The 12169-nt window shown below is 40.0% G+C and overlaps 1 protein-coding gene across 3 annotated transcripts in view; it reads right to left on the bottom strand.

The window, feature by feature from the left end:
* The window catches only part of ORC3 (origin recognition complex subunit 3), an 82590-nt gene that overhangs the window by 52061 nt on the left and 18360 nt on the right, over positions 1–12169 (bottom strand). For all 3 annotated transcript variants that reach the window (XM_030809457.1, XM_030809455.1, XM_030809456.1), the window contains exons 6-9: positions 10447–10598; positions 9042–9175; positions 6349–6508; positions 2182–2295 (exon numbers count right to left, since the gene is read on the bottom strand). In XM_030809457.1, the coding sequence (XP_030665317.1) occupies positions 2182–2295; positions 6349–6508; positions 9042–9175; positions 10447–10598 (560 nt within the window). The remainder of the gene's footprint in view (positions 1–2181; positions 2296–6348; positions 6509–9041; positions 9176–10446; positions 10599–12169) is intronic.

The raw sequence follows: 12169 nt of genomic DNA, 5'->3' as shown, positions 1-12169 counted from the left end.
CTAAGTAGCTGGGATTAGAGGCATGCGCCACCATGCCTGGCTAATTTTTTGTATTTTTAGAAGAGACAGGGTTTCACCATGTTGGCCAGGCTGGCCTCGAACTCCTGATCTCATGATCCGCCTGCCTCCGCCTCCCAAAGTGCTGGGATTATAGGCGTGAGCCACCGTGCCCAGCCCAGAGATTTCTTTTTTATCTGTATTTTCAGGGTTCAGCATAGTGCTTGGTTGACAATAGGTTCTTGACAAATATTTATGAGTAAATGAATGAAATGAAATTAAAGAAATAATTTAGAAAGTTTAATCTTAATATCATTTAATTCTACATATTCCTAAGGTAAATAATGCTTTATTCTTTTAAAATACTCTTTAAAAAGTCAAAGTTGGGAGGAAAAGATACATATTAGACAAAGAAACCACTGCTATCTTTTTTTGAAGGAAGAAAACATGAGAAATAATTTATAATCTTCAAGGCACTACACAAAATGAAGTATTATCAAATTGAACTTTTTTTTTTTTTCTTTAATGGAGTCTCACTCTGTCACCCAGGCTGGAGTGCAGCGGCGCTATCTCGGCTCACTGCAGCCTCCGCCTCCTGGGTTCTCCTGCCTCAGCCTCCTGAGTAGCTGGGACTACAGGTGCCCGCCACCACGCCCAGCTAATTTTTTTGTATTTTTAGTAGAGACAGGGTTTCACCGTGTTAACCACGATGGTCTCGATCTCCTGACCTCGTGATCCACCTGCCTCGGCCTCCCAAAGTGCTGGGATTACAGGCGTGAGCCACTGCGCCTGGCTATCAAATTGAACTTTTGCACCAAAGGTTACTAACATATATATAGGTTTTCAAAATCATAATTTTGTTTGTTTTTTATAGAGACAGGTCTCTTGCTCTGTCACCCAGGCTAGAGTGCAGTGGCACAATTACGGCTCACTGCAGCTTTGACTTCCCAGGCTCATGTGATTCTCCCACCTCACCCTCCCGAGGACCTGGGACTCTGTAAATAAGCCACCACGCCTGGCTTATTTTTTTATTTTTAGTAGAGATGAGGCTGCATTATGTTGTTCAGGCTGGTCTCAAACTACTAAGCTCAAGTGATCCTCCCACCTTGACTTCCTAAAATGCTGGGATTATAGGCATGAGCCACCGTGCCTGGCATAATATATAGGTTTTAATGAACTAGACAACTGGCATGTGTTCACAATGACTACACTTAATGTAGCTGCCAAGAAAAGGAAATAATACTAACTTTTAAACAACTGGAGAATGGGGATCTTTTTTAGGTTACAGCATGTATCATGAAACTAAATTCCTGAATTAGCTTCGGGCAATTCACGGAACTAGTGAAAATGCATTCCCAATGTATCAGAATACAAATTACAGAGACACACACACACACACACATGCACGGTCCAGAAACTAAAAACGTTTTTCATATCTTTAAAGGATTATTAAAGAAGAAGAAACAGAAACAGAAACAGCAGTGACCACATGTAGCATGCAAAGCTAAAAATGGGCCGGGTGTAGTGGCTCATGCCTGTAATCCCAGCACTCTGGGAGCCAAGGTGGGTGGATCACCTGAGGTAAGGAGTTCGAGACCAGTCTGGCCAACATGGTGAAGCCCTGTTTCTATTAAATATACAAAGATCAGCCAGGCGTGGTGGCACGCACCTGTAATCCCAGCTACATGGGAGGCTGAGGTAGAAGAATTGCTTGAACCCGGGAGGCGAAGGTTGCAGTGAGCTGAGATCGTGCCACTGCACTCCAGCCTGGGCAACAAAGTGAGACTATATCTCGAGAAAAAAAAAGCTAAAAATGTTTAATATCTGGCCCTTTACAGAAATTTGCTGACCCCTTATATATAGAATTTCCTTGGCAGAAAAAGTCCATAAGCTTTCATGAGAGTCTCAGAAACAAACCAAAAAAGTCCCCTTGTCCCTACCCCCAAAATGGTTAAGAATTGCTGGAATAGAAGTCTTTTCCCATTATTAATATCCTAATGAATGTATTCTCTACATTTTGCTGCAAGGTAACAAAGGAATTGTAGAACCTAGAATAAAATAACTGGAATTTACTTATTCTAGATTTTGCCATTTAAAATGCCTGTCACACTAGATAGCCTGAAATAATGTGCAAATTATTTAGAATCAGCTTGAGAATTTTCAAACCCATTACTGTGTTCTTACCTGAAGTCCTTTTATAAAGTTTTGAATTGAGAAATCATGATACAAAAAAATGTTGGTCAGAACCTGTAATACTTTTTCATTTATTTTAAAGGGAAACTGAGTTGTAAGAAGTAGCTGAAAGAGATTAAAAGGGAGGGGGACACACTCCTTGTTAGTCTTCACTCTTCATAAATACTAAGTATTAATAATGAGGCAAAGAATGATACTATGACACGGTTAACTATGAAAGCTGCGATTAATAGCTAGTTTTTTAAGCTCAAATGTCAACAAAAATTTTAAGTTAATTTATACAAGAGTAACAAAAAGAAGCTACTTATACTATATCTTCAGAACCAAAGATCTATACCATCTTACATCAAATTCCTGATTTTAAAAAATACCACCTATTAACTATATGATTCTTTTTATTTTCCTCACCAGAAACCACTGAAGAAGCTGCAGGCTTTGGCAATTCTTATTACCAGATGAGATTTTTTTCATTCCTGCTGATTCAAATTAGTGAAGAGTAACATATTATGTATTGTTGAAAGAGAAACAGAAATGTCTATTTCACAGACGTCTATTTCAAAAGTATAGAATAGCTGAATTTGTATTATTTGGCTAATTTTCAATAGTCTATAGTGATGTTTTATACCTGAAAATGAAAAGTCACACAAGGCTTCTTAAACAGAAACATAGTTGGAAAAGGCCAATTGAATTTGGCTATAACCAAGTTTTTTTTTTTTTTTTTGTGGAGGAAAGGTCTTGCTCTTTTGCCCAGGCTGGAGTGCAGTGGTGGCATCATAGCTCACTGTAGCCTTGAACTTCTGGGCTCAAGTGATCCTCCCACCTCAGCCTACCAAGTAAAAGGGATTATAGGTGCTTGCCACCCTTTCCTGCCTAGCCAAGCAAATTTAAAAATTGTAGCTTGAAAACATTTTCCTTAAAGTGTCTATAAATCACCTTTATGGAAAAAAAGAAAAACACTAAAACCCATGTATAAGTGGCTAGTGGGCAGGTTGTTATTAGTTTACCTTAAATAAGCAGCATAAAGCACATCTTAAAGGAGGTGAGTCCAGAAGCAATTTGGGAAAGGTCAATGATATGGTTTGGCTGTGTCCCCACCCAAATCTCATCTTGAATTCCCAAGTGCTGTGGGAGGGACCTGGTGGGAGGTAACTGAATCATGGGGAAAAGTCTTTCCCATGCTGTTCTCATGATAGTGAATAAGTCTTATGAAATCTGATGGTTTTATAAAGAGGAGTTCCCCTGCACAAGCTCTCTCTCTTTGCCTGCTACCATCCATGTAAAATGTGACTTGCTCCTCCTTGCCTTCCACCATGATTGTGAGGCCTCCCCAGCCATGTGGAACTGTGAGTCCATTAAACCTCTTTCTTTTGTAAATTGCCCAGTTTCACCTACGTCTTTTATCAGCAGTGTGAGAACAGACTACTACAGTAAATTGGTACCAGTAGAATGGGGCACTGCTGAAAAGATACCCAAAAATGTAGAAGTGACTTTGGAACTGGATGACAGGCAGAGGTTGGAACAGTTTAGAGGGCTCAGAAGACAGGAAAATGTGGGAAAGTTTGGAACTACCTACAGACTTATTGAATGTTTTTGACCAAAATGCTGATAATGATATGGACAATGAAACAGGCTGAGGGGGTCTCAGATGGAGATGACAAACTTGTTGGAAACTGGAGCAAAGGTGACTCTTGTTATGTTTTAGCAAAGAGACTGGCGGCATTTTGCCCCTGCCCCAGAGATTTGTGGAACTTTGAACTTGAGGGAGATGATTTTGGGTATCTTGAGGAAAAAATTTCTAAGCAGCAAAGCATTCAAGAGGTGACTTGAGTGCTGTTAAAGGCATTCCATTTTATGAGGGAAGCAGGGCATAAAAGTTTGGAAAATTTGCAGCCTGACAGTGAGATAGAAAAGAAAATCCCATTTCTGAGGAGAAATTCAAGTCAGCTGCAGAAATTTCCGTAAGTAACAAAAAGCCAAATGTTAATCCCCAAAACAATGGGGAAAATATCTCCAGGGCATGTCAGAGGTCTTCATGGCAGCCCCTCCCGTCACAAGCCTGGAGACCTAGGAGGAAAAAGTGATTTCATGGGCTAGGCCCAGAGTCCCCATGCTGTGTGCAGCTTAGGAAGTTGGTGCTGTGTCCTAGCCACTCCAGCTGTGGCTGAAAAGGGCCAACACAAAGTTTGGGCCATGGCTGCAGAGTGTGCAAGCCCCAAGCCCTGGCAGCTTCCACATCGTGTTGAGCCTGTGAGTGCACAGAAGAACTGGGGTTTGGGAACCTCCGTCTAGATTTCAGGAGATATATGGAAAAGCCTGGGTGTCCAGGCAGAAGTTTGCTGTAGGGGCGGGGTCCTCATGGAGAACCTCTGCTAGGGCAGTGTGAAAGGGAAATGTAGGGTCGGAGTCCCCACACACAGTCCTTACTGGGGCACTGCCTAGTGGAGCTGTGAGAAGAGGGCTACCATCCTCTACACCCCAGAATGGTAGATCCGCCGACAGCTTGCACCGTTTGCCTGGAAAAGCTGCAGACACTTAACACCAGCCCATGAAGGCAGCCAGGAGGGAGGCTGTAACCTGCAAAGCCACAGGGGTGAAGTTGCCAAAGACCCTGGGAACCCACCTCTTGTGTCAGCATGACCTGGATGTGAGAAATGAGTCAAAGGAGATCATCTGGAGCTGTAAGATTTGACTACCTCGCTGGATTTCAGATTTGCATGAGGCCTGTAACTCCTTTGTTTTGGCCAATTTCTCCCATTTGGAATGGCTGTATTTACCCAATGCCTATACCCCCATTGTATCTAGGAAGTAACTAACTTGCTTTTGATTCTATAGGCTCATAGGCAGAAGGGACTTGCCTTGTCTCGGATGAGACTTTGGACTGTGGACTATTGAGTTAATGCTGAAATGAGTTAAGACTTTGGGGGACTGTTGGGAAGGCATGATTGGTTTTGAAATGTGAGGACATGTGATTTCGGAGGGGCCAGGGGCAGAATGATATGGTTTGGCTGGGTCCCCACCCAAATCTCATCTTGAATTCCCAAGTGCTGTGGGAGGGACCTATTGGGTGGTAATCGAATCATGGGAGCAAGTCTTTCCTGTGCTGTTCTCATGATAGTGAATAAGTCTCACGAGATCTGATGGTTTTATAAAGAGGAGTTCCCCTGTACAAGCTCTCTCACTTTGCCTGCTGCCATCCATGTAGGATGTGACTTGCTCCTCCTTGCCTTCCACCATGATTGTGAGGCCTCCCCAGCCAAGTGGAACTATGAGTCCATTAAACCTCTTTCTTTTGTAAATTGCCCAGTCTCAGGTGTGTCTTTATCAGCAGCATGAGAACAGACTAACACAGTCAATATTAAAGAATCATACTTGCATTTATGTAGAAACACAGTTAATTAACTTTAGTTGCTAAGGTCTAGGAAAATGTTAGTATTTATTTGTTGTCAAGAGCTGCATGACAAATCAGTTAGGAAACAGTCCACTAAAAACTTCAAATCATTTTATACAAAATGTAAGAGTCAGGCTGGGTGTGGTGGCTCATGCCTGTAATCCCAGCACTTTGGGAGGCCAAGGCAGGTAGATCACTTGAGGTCAGGAGTTCCAGACCAGCCTGTGTCTACTAAAAATACAAATTAGCCAGGCGTGGTGGTGCACCTCATGTAGTCCCAGCTACTCGAGATGCTGAGGCAGGAGAATCACTTGAACCTGGGAGGCGGAGGTTGCAGTGAGCCAAGATTTCGTCACTGCACTCCAGCCTGGATGACAGAGCTAGACTCATTCTCAAAAAAATAAAAATTAGAAAAACCAAAATGTAAGAGTCAAAATATATTGTTACTACAAAGTCTACAAATTCTGTAAAAATTTACATTATAAACCTATAATTTTCTACTGAGTAAAGATATAAAGAGATTAAGCACATAGATATGATCACTCTTTTCATAAAGCTATATTTTACCTAAAGAGGTAATATACAAAATCACTGTAAAACTATAAAACACTACAAAAATTATTAAGTAAAAATATTAAAGTATGTGAAGGAATATGTTCAATACAGTACTCAGAGAGTTGTAGAGGCTTATCATTAACAGTTATCTTAACAATCTATTATTGGCAGTTTTCTTTTCATCCTATTTCACTGGTAAAACTTATTCTTTTTACCTTATCGAGTACCGTAGTCAGGTGCTCCTTACAAGACAAAGACTGGAACAATTCTATGCACAATAGAGATGATACTGCATGAGGAAGCAATCGGTGGATGATAATAGGAGATGTGGCTATTCCAAAAATGAGTATTAGTGGAAATTCATGGAGATGTTGACTAGTTTTGAAAGAAAGACACAAAAGTGAAATTTATTTAGCAAATATATTTCAATACATCATATTTCAAGATAAAACAAACTTTAATGCTTACTTTATAAGACACTGTTAAGGATTATCACTGCAAATACTAAAATTTTCTAAGTCTTTCACTTTCTTCTATTAGACAGAGAAATAATTACTTTCCAGACAGTCTAGCTCTGAAATCAATCTCTTAATAAAACCTCTCATTTTATAAATAAGAACAGAGAGGTCCAGAAAGTTTTTCCGAAGATTGTACAATCTTTTTTCTTTATTCTTTGTTTTTCAGATGTAGTCCTGCTCTGTCACCCAGGCTGGAGTGCAGTGGTGCAGTCTCGGCTCACTGCAACCTCCACCTCCTGGGTTCAAGCGATTCTCCTGCCTCAGCCTCCTGAGTAGCTGGGACTACAGGTGCATGCCACCATGCCTAATTTTTTAATTTTAGTGGAGATGGGCTTTCACCATATTGGTCAGGCTGGTCTCAAACTCCTGACTTCATGTGATCCACTCACTTCGGCCTTCCAAAGTGCTGGGATTACAGGTGTGAGCCACTGTGCCCGGGCCGAAGATTATACAATCTTAAGTGTTATAAGAGATGTTAGATACCATTCCATTTAATCTCTCATTCAAAGTTTGAGCCCTATCTATAGTCTTCCTCACTTTTGGTGGCTAAGGTAGTCATTAAGTCTAAGCTCCAAAAATAAGTACAGCTTTTCTGTCACTATTTTGTACTGCGTACTTTCCCAGCATGCTAAGCAGTTCAGTGTCAGCATTAAGAAAAGTCCTAGGATCTGGGCTGGGTGCAATGGTTTATGCAAGGCCTAGGATCTGGGCTGGGTGCGATGGTTCATGTCTGTAATCCCAGTACTTTGGGAGACTGAAGCGGGCAGATCTCTTGAGGCCAGGAGTTTGAGACCAGCCTGGGCGACACGGCAAAACCCCATCTCTACAAAAAATACAAAAATTAGCCGGGCATGGTGGCATGTGCCTATAGTCCTAGCTACTTGGGGACCTGAGAAGGGAGGACTGCTTAAGCCCAGGGGGTGGAGGGTGCAGTGAGCCAGGATCATGTCACTGAGCTCTAGCCTGGGTGACAGAGCCAGACCCTGTCTCAAAAAAAAAAAGAAAAGAAAAGAAAAGAAAAGTCCTAGGATATAGAACTCTTAGAATCAATGAGGGAAAAAGATCCTATCAAAGTAGAAATTTAAAGTATATTAGTAAATTAGCCAGGTGTGGTGGCTCATGTCTGTAATCCTAGCACTTTGGGAGGTCCCAAAGAGCACTGAGGAAGGCAGATCACCTGAGGTCAGGAGTTTGAGACCAGCCTGGCTAACATGGTGAAACACTGTCTCTACTAAAAATACAAAAATTAGCTAGGCGTGGCAGCGGGCACCTGTAATCCCAGCTACTCGGGAGGCTGAGGCATGAGAACTGCTTGAACCCGGGAGGCAGAGGTGGCAGGGAGTCGAGAAGGCACCACTGCACTCCAGCCTGGGGGATAGAGCAAGACTCTGTCTCCAAAAAAAAAAATGAAAATAAAGTATACTAGTAAATTATTGAACACAATATATAGCTTTAGGCAAATGTAGCTATAACTATTAAAACAAGTTGACATATAGAAGAGGCCAAAATAAACTCCATCCTAAAAAATACACCATGGAAAATGCATGTCACTGGATTTTAAAATAAGAGTTCATTACTTCAATTCTGAGTCTCACATGATTGCTTTGAAGATGCAATGCAATTGTGAAAATAGTTTCTCACTAGAAATATTATATAAATGCAAGATAATGTTATTTGGAAGACACTTTTGCTTAGTAAAACTATATGCAACTCAAAGCATTTAAGGATAGATGGGTATCAGAAAATAAGACCTAATAAAAATCTCAACTTGGCCAGGCGTGGTGGCTCACTCCTATAATCCCAGCACTTTGTGAGGCTGAGGCAGGCAGATCACCTGAGGTCAGGAGTTCGAGACCAGCCTGGCCAACATGGTGAAACTCTGTTTCTACTAAAAATACAAAAATTAGCCAGGTGTGGTGGTGGGTATCTGTAATCCCAGCTACTCAGGAGGCTGAGGCAGAAGAATTGCTTGAACCCACGAGGCGGAGGCTGCAGTGAGCCGAGATCGTACCACTGCACTCCAGCCTGGGCAACAGAGCAAAACTCCATCTCAAAAAAAAAAAGAAAAAAACAAAAACAACAAACTCAACCTGGAGTAGTTTATCTATTTAATGGGTGAGTAAGAGACAGTCAATCTTGGTGAGATAAACCATATTTAATACTATCTCACCATGTCAATTTAAAATTGGCTAAATGTGCCTTTGATTCTCATTCTTGGCTCAAAAAGCAAATGGAAAATCTGATAGGAGGTCTTTGAATATTCAATTATAAAGAATTTGAATACTTTGATTTTTATCCAGTTGGTATTAAAATGAAGATTATACTTTTCAAGTTAAAATATTTTCTTAAAAAGGGAATTTTTCATAAAAGCCAGGTGATACACCACCTACCTGCTGATAATTATGAAGTCTTGTAGTACTTTTGTGGCAAAGCTTTCCATATCCTTCAAGATAACGACAACAGGAGGAGACTGCCATTGGCTAGAAGTAGTCCTTTTTTTGCTTTGCATTTTTGGGTCTGTCTTCTTTTAAGCCATTGCAGAAAGAAAGAGTTAAAGGTAAGCCTTATCACTCAAACAATGTTATAATGCCACATGTTGACATATCTCTCTTTAAATTTCACAATAACACTGTTTATCTTTTTTCTACCACATGATAAATAGAAACTCAGGTTACTAGAATCTTTCTGTGTCTGACATGGGAATGATAACCAAGAAGAAAAAGGTTCAGTAAAAATCTATAACTCATATGAAATATTTATATTTTCTGCTAAGGAAATGACAGAAAAAAACACAGAAGAGGAAATTTTCTACAAAATTGGTTTTTCTGTTGGTAGAAAGTTATATTCTGCTTTGCTTTACAGTGAGAACTAGTATTTTTAATGAAAAAAACATAATGAATAGTAGTACTTGCTACTCTGCCACTGTGAAATTTCAAGCCTGAAATGGATACTAGGTATCATCTGGTCCAATCTCAATTTTTAAAAAGATATCTGACATAAACCAAAAGTAGCATTTGATCTGGAAAGTCTAAAATTGTGGAGCAAATAAGGTATTATGGTAAGTATTAGACATAGTTTAGTCCCTATATAAAGCAAAATGAAACTTCACTTATGACGATTTCAGCAAAAATGTTGATTGGAAAATGTAACCACAGTATTTTTTTTCCCATACTGTCTGGCCACAAAGCACCATAACCTAAGACTATGGTTTTATGATGCAGTTACCTAGTGTTAACCTAGATTATTATTTTTCATCAGACTGTCATGGTAGAATGGAATTTCTTTTTACTTATCTGTTTGTCGAACATACTTTACTTAAAGAGCACTGATTCCCTAAGAACTCTAAACATAAAACAAATTAGATTTTAGAAAATACATGATTATTCTTCATTGAACTAAGTTGACAGTGGATACTAGCAGCATGGTTCTATTGGACAAAGCAAACATTGAGGAACCTAAGAGATAATATATTAAAGTTATAGTTACTGTCACAGAGACGGAACATGCAACAGAAGCAATTCCTGATGCTCTGTTTTTGTCATTAGAGGACATTCTCCAACAAATAATATGTCCTTGTAAAAACCTAAGCACTTACCAGGAATTAGGCTGCATACTAATAAAAGAACATTTTAAAATTCGAGTAGCATTAGAAAAAATAAATAGCTACTTTTAAATTAACACCTAGTGCTGCAGAAACATATCCTTGTTAGATCAAAACAGTACTGTCTAATATTATTCCAAGCCACATCAATCATATGTCAATTTCCTGGGAGAAAATCGTCAGTTTATATCTACCTGTGTGACAGTCATATACCAACTGGAAAGTGAATCCATTGAATAATGTGTCTTTCTTTGGGTGACCTGAACACTTTCCTCCTCTTTGGATTTTATATCTACACAGCAGTCCATCAACTGTGAGACCAACTTTTGCAAAAAATGTTTTATATCTGCGGAATATAAAAAGTAAGAAAGCTTATCTCTGCCTCTTCTAAAAATAAAACCAAAGCTCTTGAAACTTCTTGCTCAATGTATTACTTTTTTTTGGCAGAATGTGTTTTTTTATACTTACCATCAATATAGCTAATATCACATTTAACATATTAACTATTGATGCTCATTAGTACCTTCATTAATTCAGACTAAGACTAAACCAAAGCTTATGTATATTATCTTTTTTTTTTTTTTGAGATGGAGTCTCGCTCTGTCGCCCAGGCTGGAGTACAGTGGCAGGATCTCGGCTCAATGCAACCTCTGCCTCCCGGGTTCAAGCAATTCTCCTGCCTCAAGCCTCCCCAGTAGCTGGGATTACAGGAGCATGCCACCATGCCCAGCTAATTTTTGTATTTTTTAGTAGAGACAGGGTTTTGCCATGTTGGCCAGGCTGGTCTCGAACTCCTCACCTCATGATCTGCCTGCCTCGGCCTCCTAAAGTGCTGGGATTACAGGCATGAACCACTGCTCCCGGCCACTAATGTATATTATCTATAATAAAAAGGTCACAGAAGCAAATGTGTAGATATGCAAACTATAAATTTTAGGCATATGTATTTAAATTACACAGGAAAATAAACAGTTTTCAAGGTCCCTAAGAAAAATCAAGTGTCATATGAATTATTTTGCTGATTATAAATCTTTCATATAGCCATTTTTAAAGATGCTTTTAAGGGCTTTTACTTAATGTCAATCAGTTTATGAATATGAAAGCAGTATAAGCACATAAATCTCTTTTATCAATCTAAATCCAAACAAATTTTACTACATTAGGGCCAGGCATGGTGACTCAAGATGTAATCCCAGCACTTTGGGAAGCCGAGGCAGGAGGATTGTTTGAGCCCAGGAGTTCAAGACCAGTCTGGGCAACATAGCAAGACCCAATCTCTACAAAAAACAACAACAAAACCCCACAACGTAACTGATGCAGCTGAGCATAATGGCATGCACCTGTAGTCCTAGGTACTGGGGAAGCTGAGGTGGGAGAACTGCTTGAGGCCAGGAGTTCAAGCTGCACTGAGCTATGATCATGCTACTGTAGTACAGCCTAGGCAACAGAGTGAGACCCTGTCTCCAAAGAAAAAAAAAAAGCTTTTTACTATATTAGTGTGAACACTCTTTATGATTTCGTGGGTTCACATGCTCAGGATTAGCTCTGTCAGTGGACTATTTTTCACCATGGTGGCTTTTCAAAGTGGGACAATAAGATGATTTATGGATGAAAAATGAGCCCATGTAGTCTACTCTCTTTTAAGCTGAACAAGAGCTCCTCATTCCCCAATTCTCAGCTTTCTGTCCTAAGTCTTTCTACTTACTAAACGTTTCACTGGGTTAAAGAACGCATCTCGCAAAATGCCTGGACTGCTACCGGCAGTTAAGCTGATAGGGCAGAAATGGGTCAAGAATAAAGAGAGCAAAAAGAGGCAGAGTTCTGTAATAGTCACAATTACTCTGAGAGGCCCCAAATCTTACCCTGCCCAAAACATAGCACTGTGTTCTTTCCACCAAAAAAAGGGATAAAGAAAGC

This window comes from Nomascus leucogenys, chromosome 3, assembly GCF_006542625.1.
Source record: "Nomascus leucogenys isolate Asia chromosome 3, Asia_NLE_v1, whole genome shotgun sequence".
NCBI lineage: Eukaryota > Metazoa > Chordata > Mammalia > Primates > Hylobatidae > Nomascus > Nomascus leucogenys.
Note: the sequence above shows the minus strand (reverse complement) of the source record. Positions and strands in the feature narration are given on the sequence as shown.